Raw genomic sequence first — 18,340 nt, 5'->3', positions numbered from 1 at the left:
TTACATGAAAAATTCATAGTTAAATGCTCATAAACCCATAAACTCTTTATAGTTGCATATTATTATACCTTTATTATACCTTTGTGATAACTCAAAAGAAACAATTCTTGAACTAAATAATTGTGTTAAAATAAACTGAAAATGAATCCATATGGACTTCTGGAACTGTCTGAACCTGTGAGTTTTGAACCTGTGGGTCCTGTTACATCTGTCTTCTATGATGCTAAGAATAAACAGGTGACGATTTTTTTTGCAAATAATGGCAAACAGTTCAGAATAAATAAATTTAAAATGTTTTGCCAACAAAAACGCTTTTGTTTTTAAATATCCAGGAATAGGTATAACCAACACCTTAGACAGGCATAGTAAAAAGGAAGATAGTTGTGGATCAGATAAAACTTTTTCTTTACTAAGTATTAAAACGAACCCCTAAAATCTACAGTAATCACAAAATCTTTACAAAAAAATGAGAAACTAATTTAGTTTTTGGTTACAGAGTAAATTTCAAAGATTTTGAATGTGTTTTATTATTCTGATGTGGAAATGTATAGAGCCATGTGATTCTTTTGATAATACAACAAGAATTAAGTACTACAAACACTTAATATTATAAAATAAGATTTTAAATAAATAAACTGTACTTATAAATATTTAGATATTTTCTGTAAGATCTGGAGGTGCGACAGGCATTGTTGTGAAAAGTCCCAACAAACAACAGAAAACATTTGTCCTAGAGGACAAGGGTCCTATTCTCTCCATAAAGTTCAGGGATAAAGTTAAAGCTTTAAAAAAATATTTTCTCATCGAGGGAGATTTGTTTCATAAACTAGTCTCATTTGTTGACTAAAACTGCGGTTGTTTTTATATTGGTATCCAAAGTTTTATAAACTAGGCTTATTTGTTGGTTAAAACTGTGGTTTCTTCTATAGAATTTGAATAAGTTGATTCCAAACTATACTATTCTGTATTAACTTTTCAACCAATAATAAAGTCTTTACATAAATTGAGTAATTTGTTTATCATAATTGTTTATAAATATTATTTTTAGTCCTATGTCTATTTTTTATCTTTATCTTGAATTACTTATAGTGGTTCCCAACAGATATTATCTATCCAAAGAAACCCGTCCAGCTTGGACTTGCATAATTTTGATGCTGGCGGTCAAATAGATGCAGTGGAGTATACGCTTGTGCCAAAGAACAAGAACAGTCCTATACACAGGTAGAGAACAGCTGTAGAAATGGTATTTAATATAATACTAGCGGTTGTGCTCCTAGCATCCAGGTGCCGTATATTCAAAGGGATATGGATGGGCAGAAAATAGCCTAAAACCATACCAGATTTTTGGTAAAAATAAAGTAGCCTATAACATCCCGGTGCCTATAAGAAGCTTCACTACAAAGGAGGAACATATCGGTCCAGCAGTTTACAAGATCCTTCGCTACAGACAAAAAGCTTACTACTTTAGCTTAGTAAAAAGATATAAAATCTAATATTTTTAAAAATGCCCTAGTTTCTTTGCCCCTAACCTCTTGGATAGCGGGGGAGGTCTGGAATTGAGCCTAAAAACCACCAAAAGCCATTTATTAAACATTCCTGAAATGTACAACTTATTCGGACAAATAATTTTCGAGGTCTTGAGCTTTAGACAAAAGAAAACATTTTAACTTTATATAACAAGTTTTGAAAAGTCAACCAAATGTTCAAACAATCTCATTGTAAAGTATTTATTATCTTTTTTTCAGCTTCCTATGGACTGGTCCTACAGAACTGGTGACTGTTTCCGAACTTGGCATTGATATCTACAGTGTTGTTCCAGGTGCGTCTTATTTTCAACTTTGAGTCAATTTAGACATGTTAGAATTGTCATATCGATTTCAAACTTTGTATGATGATTCCTTTAACAGAAAGGTACGATTTAGGAAGCGTAGCAACTGTATAAAAGTCCATACGTCTGTTTAAAACATGCTGATTTTTATCTTTTTTGACAACAACCTTTTGTATGATATAATAATTCTATTTTTCTTTTTTTTTGGAATGATGATTCCTAGGACAACAAGAACAATATTAAAAACGAAGCATCTCTGTAATCAAATCCTAAAAAAAGTATCCTTTATATACGCAATTTTACCTACAAATCAATGCTCTGCTTATTAAGTTCTGACACTACAAGAGTTATTATTCGTTTGTCCTTCCTTCTTATTTTAGAGCTTCGCTTTTATGTAGGTTTGTTGTCATCCTTTTTATTTAGGAAAGAAACTGATAAAATATGTGCGGAGCAGTAGCACTGCCATCTCCTGGGCAGTTACCTGTCCAGAAACCAACACAATAGTAACATCTAGCAAACAAGAAACCAACAACCTGCAAATATGGAGTATTAGAAACAGCAGTATTGTCAAACTTCCCAGTATAGAATTACCCTCGACGAAAAATATCAAAGAAAAGGATGTTTCTGTAATAAATGTTTACGGCAAATCTTTTATCGGCATCAATGAAAAAGATGAGGAAATAGTTAAAAGTCTCAAGTTGTATTCAACAGAAAATGACCAGGTTATCCTTGCTCACAGCCTAAACTTTGATGGTATCAGTGGGCCGCTGGGTATTCAGACTGTGGATAATTTGGTTCTTGTTCATTCTCTGCAAGGTTCTTGCACGCATATATTTGATATTGCCGTCACTGGTATTAGAAATCAAAAAGAAGGAAAGAATTTCATATTAATAATAAATACCTATTTATCTAATTATGAATTACATAAGGGAAGCATCACTTAAGTCTCTGGATGGTTTTATGCTATTTTATTTTCAGATTAAGGTCTTGTGATGGTTTTAAGCTATTTTTATCCCCTTTCCACTTGTAACAGAATGACCCTACATACTTGGGCTCAGCCGCTAGTAAAGTAAAAAGGTTTTATTCGTTTTTCCCTTAAGATCTCTTTTTTTTTATGAACAAATGAAACAATTTTGTTATATATTTAAGGGTAACTTCACATTAGTCTCGAAATTATTTATGCTTTTTATATTTAAGTCTTGGGATGGTTTTTGGCTAACTTTCAGCCAAAGAGCCCTTATATGCTTAAGGCGAAGCCTCTAGTACACATAATTTAAAACAAGCTTTGGTTGATGTTTCTAGTTTACTCGATTCTTGGATTACGGGATCTGAACAAAATATTCCCCCCTTTTTATTCAATTATTATCTTATACCTATATCAAATTATATTTTATTAATATGGAAATTCTAGGAATACTGTACTACGACCATTCCACTGTTTTGTCTAAGACATCACTAACAAGTCCTCCATCAAGTAGCAAGTCCATGACATCAGAACTAGGAATGAACATAATTAAATAATACAATATTTGCAATTCTAATCAGTTTGGGATATATCCTTAAATATATTCTTTATCAATGAATTTTGTGATTATTCGAATTCTTAGACCAATTAAAGTCTTTGAGCTTAGATTTCACTTCCTATAGATGCAAAAAATCTTAAAATTGATAGATAGCACTTTGTGATAAAAAATATGTAAAAACAATTAAATTAAAATAGCAATCCCTTTTATCCCAATGAATCCCTTTAATTTGTAGCTTAAAATAGAACAATAAACGGCGCTAGTGTTGAAAAGAGACTATCAAAAGTAGGAATATATTTCTATCAGTTACATCTAATCCTTGTCAACCTTCTATGGTCCTTTCTATACTAAAGTGTTTGAACTTGAAACACTTAAGAAAGTTATATTATAGAATCCCATTAAAATACGATCCAACTAATAAAAAATGTTAACTTCCCCCCTGTCCTTACCCCCAACTTCCTTCCCAATATTTTTTAGCCTGTCCAGGACCTAAATTGTGGATTGCTTAGGGATCTTACTGGACAAATTCAATTGATACTTGCCTATTACTTTTATTTTAATGTTCATTTTGCCAGGAGGAAATGATATAAGTTACAGCCCTACGTGGGTTGTATTTCAACCAAATATTATTGTTGATGCAAGAAATGGACAACTATTTACTGTTAATCTTAAAGTTAAAAGGTATTTTATTATTCAGGGATCTATAGGGATAAGACATGTAACAAAATTATATTTGTTTAAATTAATGATTTATGATATTATTTCCACACAAGAAGACGACATTATGAGTTTCCCAGCAATCCCACACCAGCTGTACCATGCTTATAATCAGCTGATCTTTGTTTACATTTGATTACTGTCAATTGATATCTGACCTCCAATGTGAACACTGTTAGCTGAATTGCAATATATTTCTATTAAAAATTGTGATTAGTATTTTACTTTGTGATCTTTATGCTTTTAAGGATTGTATGATATTTAAGGGGGGCGTCGGATCTGACACTTTTGCGTAAACAGGGTGCATAGGCTTTGTGTTAGGAGTTAGAGGATAGGTTATTTGGGAAAAAAGTTTACATTTGGGGTATATTTTTCTTATATTTAAAAAAAATTTTGATAGGTATCCAGGTTCAGGTGCTGCAGGCTGGAAGGTCGTTTCTGGACAGGTATAAATGAAAAAAAAAATTTGTTTGAAGAGTTAGAGATCAACTTATTAATCCAAATATGCATCTTTAGGGATGTTATGAGCATATATGAAGAGAAAATAAAAATCAGCCTCCAGGTTCAGGTACTGCAGGCCTCCAGGTGAATTCTGGACAGGTAAAAACTGAAAATTTTTACTTTTGAAGTTAGAACAAACCTTATTTAACAAAAGTTGCTACTTTATGGATGGTATGAACTAATTTAAAGAAAAATTTGAAATCAGGCTCCAGGTTCAGGTACTGCAGGCATCCAGGTGGATCCTGGACAGGTAAAAACTAAAAATTTTCACTTTTAAAGTTAGATCAAAACTTATTTAACAAAAGTTGCTACTTTATGGATAGTATTAACTTATTTGAAGAAAAATTTGTAATCAGGCTCCAGGTTCAGGTACTGCAGGCCTCCAGGTGGATTCTGGACAGATAAAAACTAAAAAATTTCACTTTTAAAGTTAGAGCAAAACTTATTTAACAAAAGTTGCTACTTTATGGATAGTATTAACTCAATTGAAGAAAAATTTGAAATTAGGCTCCAGGTTCAGGTACTGCAGGCCTCCAGGTGGTTCCTGGACAGGTAAAAACCAAAAATTTTCACTTTTAAAGTTAGAGCATAACTTATTTAACAAAAGTTGCTACTTTATGGATAGTATTATCTTAATTGAAGAAAAATTTGAAATCGGGCTCCAGGTTCAGGTACTGCAGGACTCCAGGTGGATCCTGGACAGATAAAAACTAAAAATTTTCACTTTTAAAGTTAAACCATAACTTATTTAACAGAAGTTGCTACTTTATGGATAGTATTAACTCAATTGAAGAAAACTTTGAAATCGGGCTCAAGGTTCAGGTACTGCAGGCCTCCAGGTGAATGATGGACAGGTAAAAACTGAAAATTTTTATTTTTGAAGTTAGAACAAAACTTATTTTACAAAGTTTGCTACTTTATGGATGGTATTAACCAATTTGAAAATAAATTTGAAATCGGGCTCCAGGTTCAGGTACTGCAGGACTCCAGGTGGATCCTGGACAGATAAAAACTAAAAATTTTCACTTTTAAAGTTAAACCATAACTTATTTAACAGAAGTTGCTACTTTATGGATAGTATTAACTCAATTGAAGAAAACTTTGAAATCGGGCTCAAGGTTCAGGTACTGCAGGCCTCCAGGTGAATGATGGACAGGTAAAAACTGAAAATTTTTATTTTTGAAGTTAGAACAAAACTTATTTTACAAAGTTTGCTACTTTATGGATGGTATTAACCAATTTGAAAATAAATTTGAAATCGGGCTCCAGGTTCAGGTACTGCAGGCCTCCATTTGAATTCTGGACAGGTAAAAACTGAAAATTTTTACTTTTGAAGTTAGAACAAAACTTATTTAACAAAAGTTGCTACTTTATGCATGGATAGTATTAATCATTTGAAAAAAAATTTGAAATCGAGCTCAAATTTCATATACTGTATGCCTGCAGGTGGATTCTGGACATGTAAAAATTAAAAAATTTAACTTAAGAGTTAGAACTATATCTATTTAACAGGTAAGAAAACAAGTTGTGGAAGGATGTTGCTGAAAAAGATTAAATAGAAATAATTGGAAATTTAATGTCCTTAAGTGAACAGAAGATTAACATATGGATTAAAGAAATATAAAGTATAATATTTACAAATAATTCAACTATTTTATTGTGATAGCAACTAAGTAATGGACAGTCAGACACAGAAAATTAGCTACACGATTGATAAATATGATTTTTGTTTATCAGCCAAATTTTTATACCTATACATTTAGAAATTTTCAGTTTTTACCTGTCCAGGATCCACCTGGAGGCCTGCAGTACCTGAGCCTGGAGCCCGATTTCAAATTTTTCTTCAATTGAGTTAATACTATCCATAAAGTAGCAACTTCTGTTAAATAAGTTATGCTCTAACTTTAAAAGTGAAAATTTTTAGTTTTTACCTGTCCAGGATCCACCTGGAGTCCTGCAGTACCTGAACCTGGAGCCCAATTTCAAATTTATCTTCAAATAAATTAATACTATCCATAAAGTAGCAAACTTTATAAAACAAGTTTTGTTCTAACTTCAAAAATAAAATTTTCAGTTTTTACCTGTCCAGGATCCACCTGGAGGCCTGCAGTACCTGAGCCTGGAGCCCGATTTCAAATTTTTCTTCAATTGAGTTAATACTATCCATAAAGTAGCAACTTCTGTTAAATAAGTTATGCTCTAACTTTAAAAGTGAAAATTTTCAGTTTTTACCTGTCCAGGAACCACCTGGAGGCCTGCAGTACCTGAACCTGGAGCCCGATTTCAAATTTTTCTTTAAATTAGTTCATACTATCCATAAAGTAGCAACTTTTGTTAAATAAGGTTTGTTCTAACTTCAAAAGTAAAAATTTTCAGTTTTTACCTGTCCAGAATTCACCTGGAGGCCTGCAGTACCTGAACCTGGAGGCTGATTTTTATTATCTCTTCATATATGCTCATAACATCTCTAAAGATGCATATTTGGATTAATAAGTTGATCTCTAACTCTTCAAACAAAATTTTTTTTTCATTTATACCTGTCCAGAAACGACCTTCCAGCCTGCAGCACCTGAACCTGGATACCTATCAAAAATTTTTTTAAATATAAGAAAAATATACCCCAAATGTAAACTTTTTTCCCAAATAACCTATCCTCTAACTCCTAACACAAAGCCTATGCACCCTGTTTACGCAAAAGTGTCAGATCCGACGCCCCCCTTATTACTGACTTATTGATGATTATACTTTCAGACTCCTTAAAGCATTCTTTTAGAACAAAGTTTAATGTTGAATTAGCTAAAGTTAATGTTCACAATCTTAATATTCTATTATTGTCTAATTAAATCATATAAAACGTATCTAAATAATCAAAATCGTGGTCTCTTTATTTTCTATTCTAAAGGTAAGAATCCTTTCATAAGACAATGGCAGATAAATTGATGTACATCCCCAATGATGATACACTCCTTACTCCTTTAGTATATTAAAATTAGTGGTTGAAAAGATTAAACACTTAACTTAATAAGCCAACAAATCAAAATTCACTAAAGTCCCCAAACTTTTGGGACTAGTGTAATAAACAGCCCATTGTCTCTGGTTGCATATGCGCGAAAAAACAAATTACGAATAAATAAGAGGCATTTTACATATTTTATTTATTTTTACAGGGCTGTGAGTGGAAATGCCGTGACCCTGTGCAGGTTTTTGCTGCACAGGCATTCAGGGAAACAACAAGTGCTACTCCATCTCAAGTCTTGCTTGGCTGACGATTCAGTTTCCCTGGAAAATTTCAGGTAAACGAAAAGTATTGAATTTTAACCCGCTACTGTGGCGTAACACGTAGCATATCCCCTTGTCGTCGGGAAGGTGATATGTTCGTATCTCGTCCCAAACCTTATCATAGATAAAGACGTTAAAAGTTGTACCCACTGCACTGCTGTTTTGTTAGCTGAGCGACATCCATATTAAGAGCTAGGGAGTGGGGAGGGAGGGATTGCTTTTTCCCAAAGCAGTCACAAAAGCCATTTAATCAAAGTTATTTCCTTGGGAACTTCTATAAACGTTAGCTCTACTTTCCAAAAAGGTATTGATTAGAGATGTAATACTCCCAATTATTTTAAGGATTCAGGAAAACGTGCAGGTAGTGTAAACCTTGTGGGAGTTTTAAAAATTGGAGATGTTGACTCCCCTATTGCAAACTTCAATGGTCATACTCACAGGGATCTAAAGGAATAAGACAATGGGCGATAAATTGATGTTCAATGACATCTCCAATTATGATACGCAAAATTACCTCTTCTTTAGATTTCTATCAGTGGTTGAAACGATTGGACAGTACACTCAACCTAGTATACTAACCAATTAAAATTAAATTAAGTTTCCCAAAGTTGTTAAGCCAACAGATAAGAAAACGTTATTATAAAAGTTTGGAGACTAGTGTAATAAACAGCCCAATGCCCCCCTCCCTCTCATACTCATATTATTTTTTTTGTTTAGTATGATGTTTCAAGAAATATGGCGAGCCTATTGTGGTCATCAGAATCCCTCGGACCAAGCTCTTTTATACTGCAATTCTGTAAGTTTTTTTACCGTAGATTATATACTACTTAGGATTAAGTTAAGGGAAGACTAGTTTGACTTAATAAGTAAGTGCATTTGACTAAACCCCAGCACCCAACTTTACGGAAAATACGCCAAATCACCCTCAGCGTAGGTAAAAAGTAAAACATTTTACTTTGACTGACAATTTATAGTCGACAAAAAATTTTGGGTATTTGATTTACCTGCACCTTCCTAAATCGGAAATAAGAATTATTTTGCCGCCTGGAAAATATTAATCTGAGCAAAATATAATACACAGTACACAACCCTCTTGTGTATTTTTAATTTATATTTGTTTTTTTTCTAGATGGTAAATTGTTATGGGAAGCTGGAAGGAAGTCCCGTAGTTGCCAAGACGAGCGTTGTACTTGATCAAGCTGATATTTATACTTCTGTAATAGTCACAGCTGAACAAAATGGTGTCGAGCTCACAAGAATTCAGGTTAGAGTTAAATCTTCAACTTTTAATACAGTTTGTATTCTATAAAGCTTCTCGACTTTATTACAAGAGCAATTCATTGTTCAGGCTCTTTCTATTACTTCAGTAACAGCCTCAGCTAAACAAAATGGATTCAAACTGACTAAAAATTCAAGTAAATGTAATTTAAAACCAGCAAAAAAACGTTCTATAGAGCTTTTCCTCTTTCAGTCCAGTGATTATTGTAGCCAATGAAATGTAAGGATATTGCTTATGGTTTATTTTTTTGTGCTTTTCTTGAAAGTGCCATTATAATATGACCTAAAGAAACACCCCCCCCCCCCCCCCATCTCTTCTTTAATTAATGTTTATTATTAGGGGGGTGGGTTCAGTCCTCGACAAGGCACTTTGAGGGAAATTGCCAATTTATCTTCTATAAAATAAGACGTAATTTTACTAGATTTGTCTGTTTTAGGCTGTCATTGTAGAACTATTACTATCTTTGGCTCTATTCAAACTGAAACCAAGACAATTTATTCTGGAAATGTTCATAAATCTGGCTGTCAAAACTCAACAGTAAGTTTTCACTTTTTTATTAGGGAGGGAAAGAATATATATTTACCATGAAATTATACTTTTTCAAATATTTTTAACTAGTGCTCTCATTCGTTAGTTTTTAAAATTTTGGAGACTTTAAGATCTTGGTTAGCTGTACAAACCTTCAAGTGTCAAAACTTGTTCACCTCACCAATGATTTTTTTAGCCATAGAAGGGGATTTTCTTCACAATTCGAATCATTTTTATTAGTTTAGCCACCGCGTTGTACTTTTTATTTTATTTGTAATTTAAGACTTCTATAAAACTATGATTTCATTTAGGTTGTACCAAATGCATCAGTATATTCAATATGGAGTCATCACTGATAGCAAACATCTAGCTTGCATCATTCTTTCACTAGGTAAAATTTTTATTATTTAACATTAGGTAAATTCTATTTGTGCAGCTATTCAATAACAAGGGTATGTTCTAACTTCTACGTTGTGGTTACATATTTAATGACAGTTACTCGAAATGGTTAGAAAATGAAAATTTAACCTACAATAACCGTTATCCACAAGATAACATATCTACTGTTATTTTAGATTAGATTAGATTAGATTTGTTGTTCTTGGGTGTACATACATAGAAAAAAAAAAAAAAATAATAAATGAATTAAATGAATATTATATACATTTATATATACAGTCAAATTTTATTGATATGGTTAATTTATAAAAAAAATTTCTTCCCAAATGGCAGTTTCCTAAAAACTAGGAAGTATGCAGTAATGTGTATTCACACATTGTTTTCATACAGGCCATATAAATAAGACAAAAAAAAATAGAAAAAAAGATAATAAGCAATAAATAAAATCATATTGGAGAGGAAAGAATGAGAATAGGAAGGATTGATTAGGGGTATACAAGTCTCACACCATTATTGCAATAATAGAAATTAAAAAAAAAAAATTTCAACAAATAGATTTTGATTGATTTATCAGATTTCAAACAATATTGAAAAGAAATATAATTGTATCTACATTCTTGACATATGGGTTGTTACACACTAGAGTTAAGCTTGATAACAAAGATTCTTTTAGATTTTTAATAAATTTTTTTCTTGATTGATTGTGGGTTAATAAATCATTATTACAATGGTTATTCCATAATTTTTGGAAATGATACTTAGGAAATCTTTCAATAGATTTAAACTTCGGTTTTTTAACATCAAACATATTAGAGTTTCTAAGATTTCTGGTATGTAATTGATTACGGCGAAGCCACGTACCTTGAAAGGAACTTGGTAGCTTATTGTTTATAAAATCATACATAAATAATAATTTCAAATAATTAGCTGATTCATGTAAAGGAAGGACATTCATTTTTTTAAATAAAGGCATTGTGTGTGAGATGTGTTTCTTACTAAAAACAATTCTTATTGCCTTTTTTTGCAATTTAATTAATGGTTCTATAGTAGATTTAAGACCACAACTCCAGGCAGGTAAACAGTAAAGTAAATGACTATTTATAAGTGAGTGAAAAAGAATTTTTTTGCTATCTAAATTCAGTATGTGTTTAGCTCTATTTATAAGAAATAAGGAACTAGAAATCTTTTTACTTAAATGTTCTACATGATATTTAAAATTTAAAGAAGGATCTATAAATACACCTAGGAATTTAATTGCAGGAATATTGCTACTTGAATTGACATAATTTAAGATTTTTATTTTATCAGGATCAAACTCATTTTCATTGTTAAAGTTTAGCTTAATATTAAGAGCATTCCAATCAATAGTATTTTCATTTTTATTAAATATCATGATTTTAGTTTTATCAGGATTTAAGCTCATTTGATTACTCCTAAACCAATCAGATATCTTTTTAAGTTCATTGTTTAATTTCAGTTTTATCTCTGTAAAGTTTTTACCAGAAATTAAAAAATTACTGTCATCAGCAAATAATAGGGTAAATAAATCAGTACAGTTTTTAAGATCATTTATGTAGATTAAAAATAGAATTGGTCCTAAAATAGAGGCCTGTGGGACACCTCTATCTATGTTCAGCTTTGTTGAGTCAGTGTTGTTTACATGTACAAATTGCTGTCTATTACTTAAATAATTTTTAAACCATTCAAGTTCAACGCCATTAATGCCAATTTTTGACAACTTTTTAATTAAAATAGAGTGTGGAATTGTATCAAAACATTTTGCAAGATCACAGAAGACTCCAATTACAGTTTTATTATCGTTTTTTGCTTCAGCTATGTAATTTAAGAGGTGTATCACAGGGTGTATTGTAGACTTTTTTGATTGAAATCCATACTGATGTTCAAAAATGATATTATTTCTAATCAAATAGCACGACAGTTGTTGATAAATGACTTTTTCTAAAACTTTTGAGAAAATAGCTAATAAACTTATTGGCCTATAGTTTGATGGATCAGCTTTTTCATTAGAATTATTCCCTTTTAACTTAATTTATTTTTAGTGTAGGTAATACAGTTTTGAATCTTTTTCGTGTATTTTCCCCTTTTTTGTTAACGGATTTTTTTATTTAGAAAATGTGTATCCTCCTGCAAGACAGATTGCTCTAGATATGATGTCCAGGTAAAAATTTAGAATATCACTTACATGTCCGTTCGGCTGTATGTCAGCAGGAAGAAAGGGACAATTTATTACACTAGTCCCCAAAGTTTTTTCATTGGCTAACAACTTCGGGGACGTAATGAATTTTTTGATTGGTTGATTCATTATGGTGAGTGTTCAATGGTTTCAACCAATGATAGTAACCTACAGAAAAGGGAATTTTGTGTATCATTTTTGGGGATGTACATCAATTAATTGTATTATCCCTTTAAATCCCTGGTATTTCAGTCAGTACGTAACGCTATGGGGGGAAGGGGAAGTGATTTTCTCGGCAGCTTTTTCAAAATTTTTGTGAACTTAACTATAATTTCCTCTAAAGGTTGGGTGCAGCGGAAGAATTGATTGAGATATGCCTGGCAGAAGGAAAGGTTGTGGAAGCTTTAAATTTAGGTAATTTTGATCATTATATAAAAGTAGCAGGATCTCTGTATGTGTGTGTTCGACTGTACCAAAGGATTTCGCTAACCGCTGAACCGATTTTGTTGTTCTCTTAAACAATGTAGCTTCTCATGGGTTTTGGGAAGGTATAATATAGCTATTTTAGGGGACAATATCACCACCATTTAAATAGAAATCTCCCTTACCTCCCCCAACCGCAAGGTCTTCTAGATGCCTCTAGGGGCGTAACTGCTAGTTCTGTATATACAGATTGAGAGAAGTCAAAATTTTAGCAGTTATGCACTTAGAAAAATTTTGTGCTAACCACTGAACCGAAAGGTCTTCCTTTATGGAAGCTTTACATAGGCGAAAATATGGTTTCTGTCTCTATCTACTCCTTCCATTACAGAGTCTCTAGATTTTAGGGGCGCAGCCGATAGTAATTTTATACGTTGTTATTCGTTCAGCACGGGAAACTGGATTGGCTGATACCATATCTGCAAGCAAATACCTGGAGGCTTCGAAAGACTTGGATCCTTTAACTTATTTTAATGTTTTCAGGTAATATTTATAAACTTTCAAATTTATTATCCTTTTCTAAAAGTAACAGGATGTTTAGGTGTCTGTCTCTCTGCCAATAGCTAACGATATCGAAAATTGACAGACTGATTTAATTCTTCTTTACAGTAAAGCTTATTATATGTCGATGGATTAAATTCAAATTTATGGGAGAGAAATTGTCTGGGCTAAAAAACAGCCACTACGCATAATCATGATAATTTATAACTCCCTTACAAAAATGGTAATAGAATGCGTGGATATTGTTAGAGATTCCCGTAAACCCTTATAAAATGTTTCTATTATCTTGCTGATATAATGATATTCCCTTTCCCCTAATATGACTATACCCTCCCCTGACCATGGAGGATTATTAGCACCCTAAATTGACGACAAATATTCCCCTGTCACAATATCCACCTATTCTATATCCATTTTTATAATTCCCTGACATATTACGCCAATAAAAGAGTTATGTGTCTTAATTTTTTTCGTCAAAGCACCCAAAACAATTTTCACCGACCAAATTTTTTTTTTAGTTTCTTTGAGGAGAGAAATATGAGATTACGCGGTACCCCAAACTTTCCTCAGGAGGATAATTGTCAAGATTTTGTGCATCAATTCAAAACAATGTTCATCTGTATGACAGAAAACGGGGAAAACAAAGTCAAATGAAAGGAGGACCTGACCTTCCAGGAGTATGGTTGTGGAAATTTTGAATAATTTAACCAACACAACAATAGTTATTTATGGCATCGGTTTATAAACAGCTTTCCGCAGATTTAAAAATGTACAATTATAAGATTAAAACCAGTTTTTTTAGCCCCGAGATACCGAAGGAACGGACAAAAAACTAGTTTTGATCTTATGATTGTACTCTTTTATATTCGTAGAAAACTAGATATAATACGATGCTATACATAATTTTGCAGTATCGCTGAGAACCGGTTCTAATCCACGGGATATTAATTGGTTTCGAAGCGATACTGAAAAATGAATTACTAAGCTTGTTTCTTTTAATTGAATAAAAACTATTGGCAACATAAAAAAATCTTAATTGCATTTAAAATAATCCTTTTCTTCCATTTATAAAGCCTGTAGATTTGAAGAAGGGAGAATACAATGGTAGATAAATAAAAATCTTCCTCATTATTTACTATCTATGATAATATACAATACATTTCTTATGATAAAAATAAGTATCTTTAATTTTTCTATCTTTCAGATTTTTCTTTAAAATTGTTCATATTGGTTATGATATGAAACAATTTTGATATCGATTTTGATTTTATGACCCTTAATAATTATAATTCTGTACATAATATTATAATATATTATATTATGAGTATTATTAATAATTCTTACTTCAATATTGTGATAAAAATATTTATTAATAAATATATATAAAAGTCTTTTTTTATTTTATGTTTTTGTCTTGTTATAGTTTATTTTGAAAATGTAGTTATTATGTCAAGTTAAAATTGAGCAATTTCGTCAATTATTCTTATTTTAGTGCTTTGTGATTTTATCTTAAATATCTTTCTCCTTTAAAATCGCCTATGATTTGTTTAAGGGTAGATATATTAATTTTTGAGTAATAATTCGCGGATTTTTAACATTGTCCTACATTTTAAAATAAATATTTACATTAATTGTAGAACTTAAAAGTATAATTAGCCCTGTAACAAATAGGCCCGTATTTTCTCTTAACCACAATGTGTTTCTCCTTTTTTAGGGTATTCATGCTTTACCGCCAAGTTTTCTTTATTGAATTAGCTTATAATTATTTACAATATTTAGCAAAATTTGTCTGTTTAAGTAGTGCGTCTATCTTTAACTACTCCCTGCTTTTACTTGACTTTTAAAAAGATTAATATTTCTAAGTTATCTAAGATATTACTTTTCTGTCTTATTATAGCTATCACATGTATAATAAGATATACAAGTTTTCCGGAATTTTATAAATTTTAAAGTTAGGGGTAGATTAGAAATCTCCATCAAAGAGGACTATCCACGAACAAGAGCAAGTGATTCTAAGCATCTTACAGCATTGACCCATATTATTTTTTTAGTAAATATACTAGGTTTATGTTTAATATTTGCTTTACCGACTAAAAAGTAAAGTTTCACCATGGTTTTATATGAAAAAACTTTAAAATGTTAAGCATTGTTTGGTGCAATATCATCGACTGTTTTGATGAGTTCAAAGTGTTGTTTAAAAGCTTTGACACAAAATAGATTATTGTGATTAGAAATGTATATTTAAAAAAAGGGTTAGTACCTAACTTGTAAACATTTTAATTAATGTACTTTTGCTATTTTAAAATTTGATGCTTTTCTGCAGTGTTATTTTATTTTGTCCTTTGAACTCAACAAAGCATTTGATGATATTGCTTTAAAAATTGCTTTACATTTCAAAGTTTTTTCATATAAAACCATGGTGAAACCTAACTTTTTAGTAGATAAAGCAAATATTAAACATAAACCTAGTATATTCACTAAAAAAATACTATGGGTCAATGCTGGAAGATGCTTAGAATTACTTGCTCTTGTTCGTGGATAGTCCTCTTTTGAGGATTTTTTATAAAATTCGTTTTTTCTATAATTCTTTATCTAAAAGCGGAAATGCAATTTAAGTTAATTAATTTTGGCATCTGTGATTGGTGGATTTAAAAAATCTGCGCTCTGATTGGATGGCGTACATCATTCAACCAATTAGAGCGCAGGTAGTTTAAAATCCTTTTATCCTATTGGTCAAAATTAATTAACTTAAAATGCATTTCCGCTTTTAGATAAAGAATTATACAAAAAACGAATTTTATAAAAATGCTTAAAATTTGATGCAGATTTCAAATCTCCCCCTAACATTAAAATTCCGGAAAACTTATATATCTTAATGTATAATGCTAAGTTTTTACATTTTGGTATATTCGTTAGAAAAAAAATTTGCGCATTTTTGTGAGAACGCCCCTCCACCTTTCTATGCTACAATTAAGTCATAAAATTTCTAGAAATTCCTGGGATGAACTCTGAAACGGGAAAAGGTTAGGCATTGGCTCAGTTTTAATACGCTCAATTACCCCTTTCTCACATTTATGCAAATCGGCGTTTTCCCTCAAAGTTCCTTGTTGGATCACATATCTGCCCCCCTCCCTTTAATCTTTGAATAAAATAGCGGCTGCGTTCATAGCAACTATATATAAAGGGGGGCCAAAAATAGCTTAAAACCATTCTGAGGCTTAAATAAAAAAAAAAACAATAAATCCTAAAACGAATTTCCCCTTGAAGGAGAACTCAATCAGTTCAGTAGTTATTGAAATCTTAAGCTTCAGACAAAAAACTGACTACTTCATATAATAAGATTGAAAATAAGTTGGAATGTAGTTTTAAGCTTGTTTATTACCTTTGGTTAGGTTACATAGGGTACTGGGTAGACTCCGCAGGGATTAGGGATAGGGAACGAATTACCTTTAACCCCCCATTATTTTCAAGTTGTTAGGGGTGGGGTAATTGCTCGACTTCCAATTTGAAGGAAATCACCAAAACAACTTTGGGTATGTACAAAAAAAAATAATTTGCGGCTAATTTACGACTTTGGCGTATTAAAATTCCTCCATATTAAAAAGCTTTTAGTTCTTATGAAATTTTATTTTGTCTAATATTTATTTTATTTTCAGAAATTAGATTAATCAAATGATTGTAAACTTTCATTTTACTCGGGAACATAGTGATTTAGCTGAAGATAGGCTAAGAAATAATCTTTTTTCATTCCATCGGCCGATTTATATGTAACTTCAAGCAGCTAAGTTAGTTTAATTTTACCCTCCCTAAATATTAATATATTTTTTAACCAGGATGTTTGCAGTGTTTTTACCTGCCTACAAATTTAAAAATATACCTTATAATTGACTATAGAAGTGGGAAATCAGAATAAAAGCGTTAACCACCTTAATCTTTATGTAAAAGTATCATGGTGTCTGTCTTTGTGTTTGTACCAAAGGAACTCACTAACTACTTGACCGCAATAGTTTTCCTTTACAGTGAACCCTACACAGAAGAAGTTGCCCTTAGTAAAAAAATCCCCTAAAAAATTTATTGGCAGTTTTTTGTTAATACTGATTTAAGTACGCATTTATAGGGCAATGGTATGCGTCTGCGGAATCTTTATATTTATCTTTATTAGATGATTTACTTCACCTGTTCTAAAACAGCCCATATGAGGTTGTACCTTTATAGTCTTTTTAAATGCAGCTCCTCTTTAATCTACTTAAATTATAAATTTGTTTTGAAATATTGAATTTCATCGTATTATAGACAGATTTTTGGGAGTAATAAAAAGAAAAATATAATCAATTTCTGTTTTATTTCGACATGCCAATCAAAGTTAATTTTTTGTTATATTCTTGTGAAATTGTCTATGATACGATTCACGATTTTTTATTATGGCTTTTTACGTTAATGTAGGAAATTTTATTAAAACATACCCAAAGTTTTATGAAAACAATCTCTCATTCGTTTGCTTAAAACCAAAAGTATATTAACTAAATATTGATATTTTGGTTTAAACTTCTCAACCAATGATTTTGATTTAAATTAAGGGGAATTTTATATCATTATTGTATGCACTGTATTATTCCCTGAGATTACTCAAAAAAATTTTGTTTTGTACTTTTACATTCTTGTTTTTACGTATTTGAATAACAGCTTTGAACTTTGCTCTAGCAATAAACTAGGCATATAAAGTATAAATATTATTCAAACCAAAACATCTTTCTTAAAACATAGGTTTTGAACAATTTATATAGTGTATGTTAATTTCTAGACAACTTAAACATTTTGAAGTTTTGCAGATTTTAATGGCCGTTCTCAATTTAAACTTTTACTAAATAAATAAAATTTTTGGAGGGTAGAGGTCAACCTAATAGAAAAAGGGATTCTTTTAACCTGTGCATGCATAAAGTTTTAAAAACTTTGGGTACTTTAATTCAATCTTGACTAGGTTATTTAAAACAAACATTTTCTACAAATTTTTAATCTATAGAAGAGTTAATTTCTCTATTATTGGCTATTCACATTGATTATAGACCAATGTGTCTTATCCTCTAGTTCCCTGAGAATCATACACTAATACA

The 18,340-nt window shown here is 31.2% G+C and overlaps 1 protein-coding gene across 1 annotated transcript; it reads left to right on the top strand.

The window, feature by feature from the left end:
- The first annotated feature begins 98 nt into the window (after positions 1-98).
- Positions 99-13,950, top strand: Bulli (regulator of MON1-CCZ1 complex protein bulli). Its single transcript, XM_080172511.1, has 16 exons — positions 99-237; positions 656-768; positions 1,090-1,221; positions 1,746-1,819; positions 2,252-2,704; positions 3,243-3,331; positions 3,929-4,032; positions 7,737-7,862; positions 8,566-8,644; positions 8,978-9,112; positions 9,564-9,664; positions 9,967-10,046; positions 12,185-12,233; positions 12,592-12,662; positions 13,118-13,211; positions 13,748-13,950. The coding sequence occupies exons 1-16, from the start codon at positions 142-144 to the stop codon at positions 13,881-13,883; spliced, it is 1,932 nt and encodes a 643-aa protein (XP_080028637.1). The 5' UTR covers positions 99-141; the 3' UTR covers positions 13,884-13,950.
- Positions 13,951-18,340: the final 4,390 nt, after the last annotated feature.

This window comes from Acartia tonsa, chromosome 9 (assembly GCF_053477335.1).
Source record: "Acartia tonsa isolate MP-2025a chromosome 9, ASM5347733v1, whole genome shotgun sequence".
Lineage (NCBI taxonomy): Eukaryota > Metazoa > Arthropoda > Copepoda > Calanoida > Acartiidae > Acartia > Acartia tonsa.
This window is presented reverse-complemented; position numbering and strand designations above follow the sequence as displayed.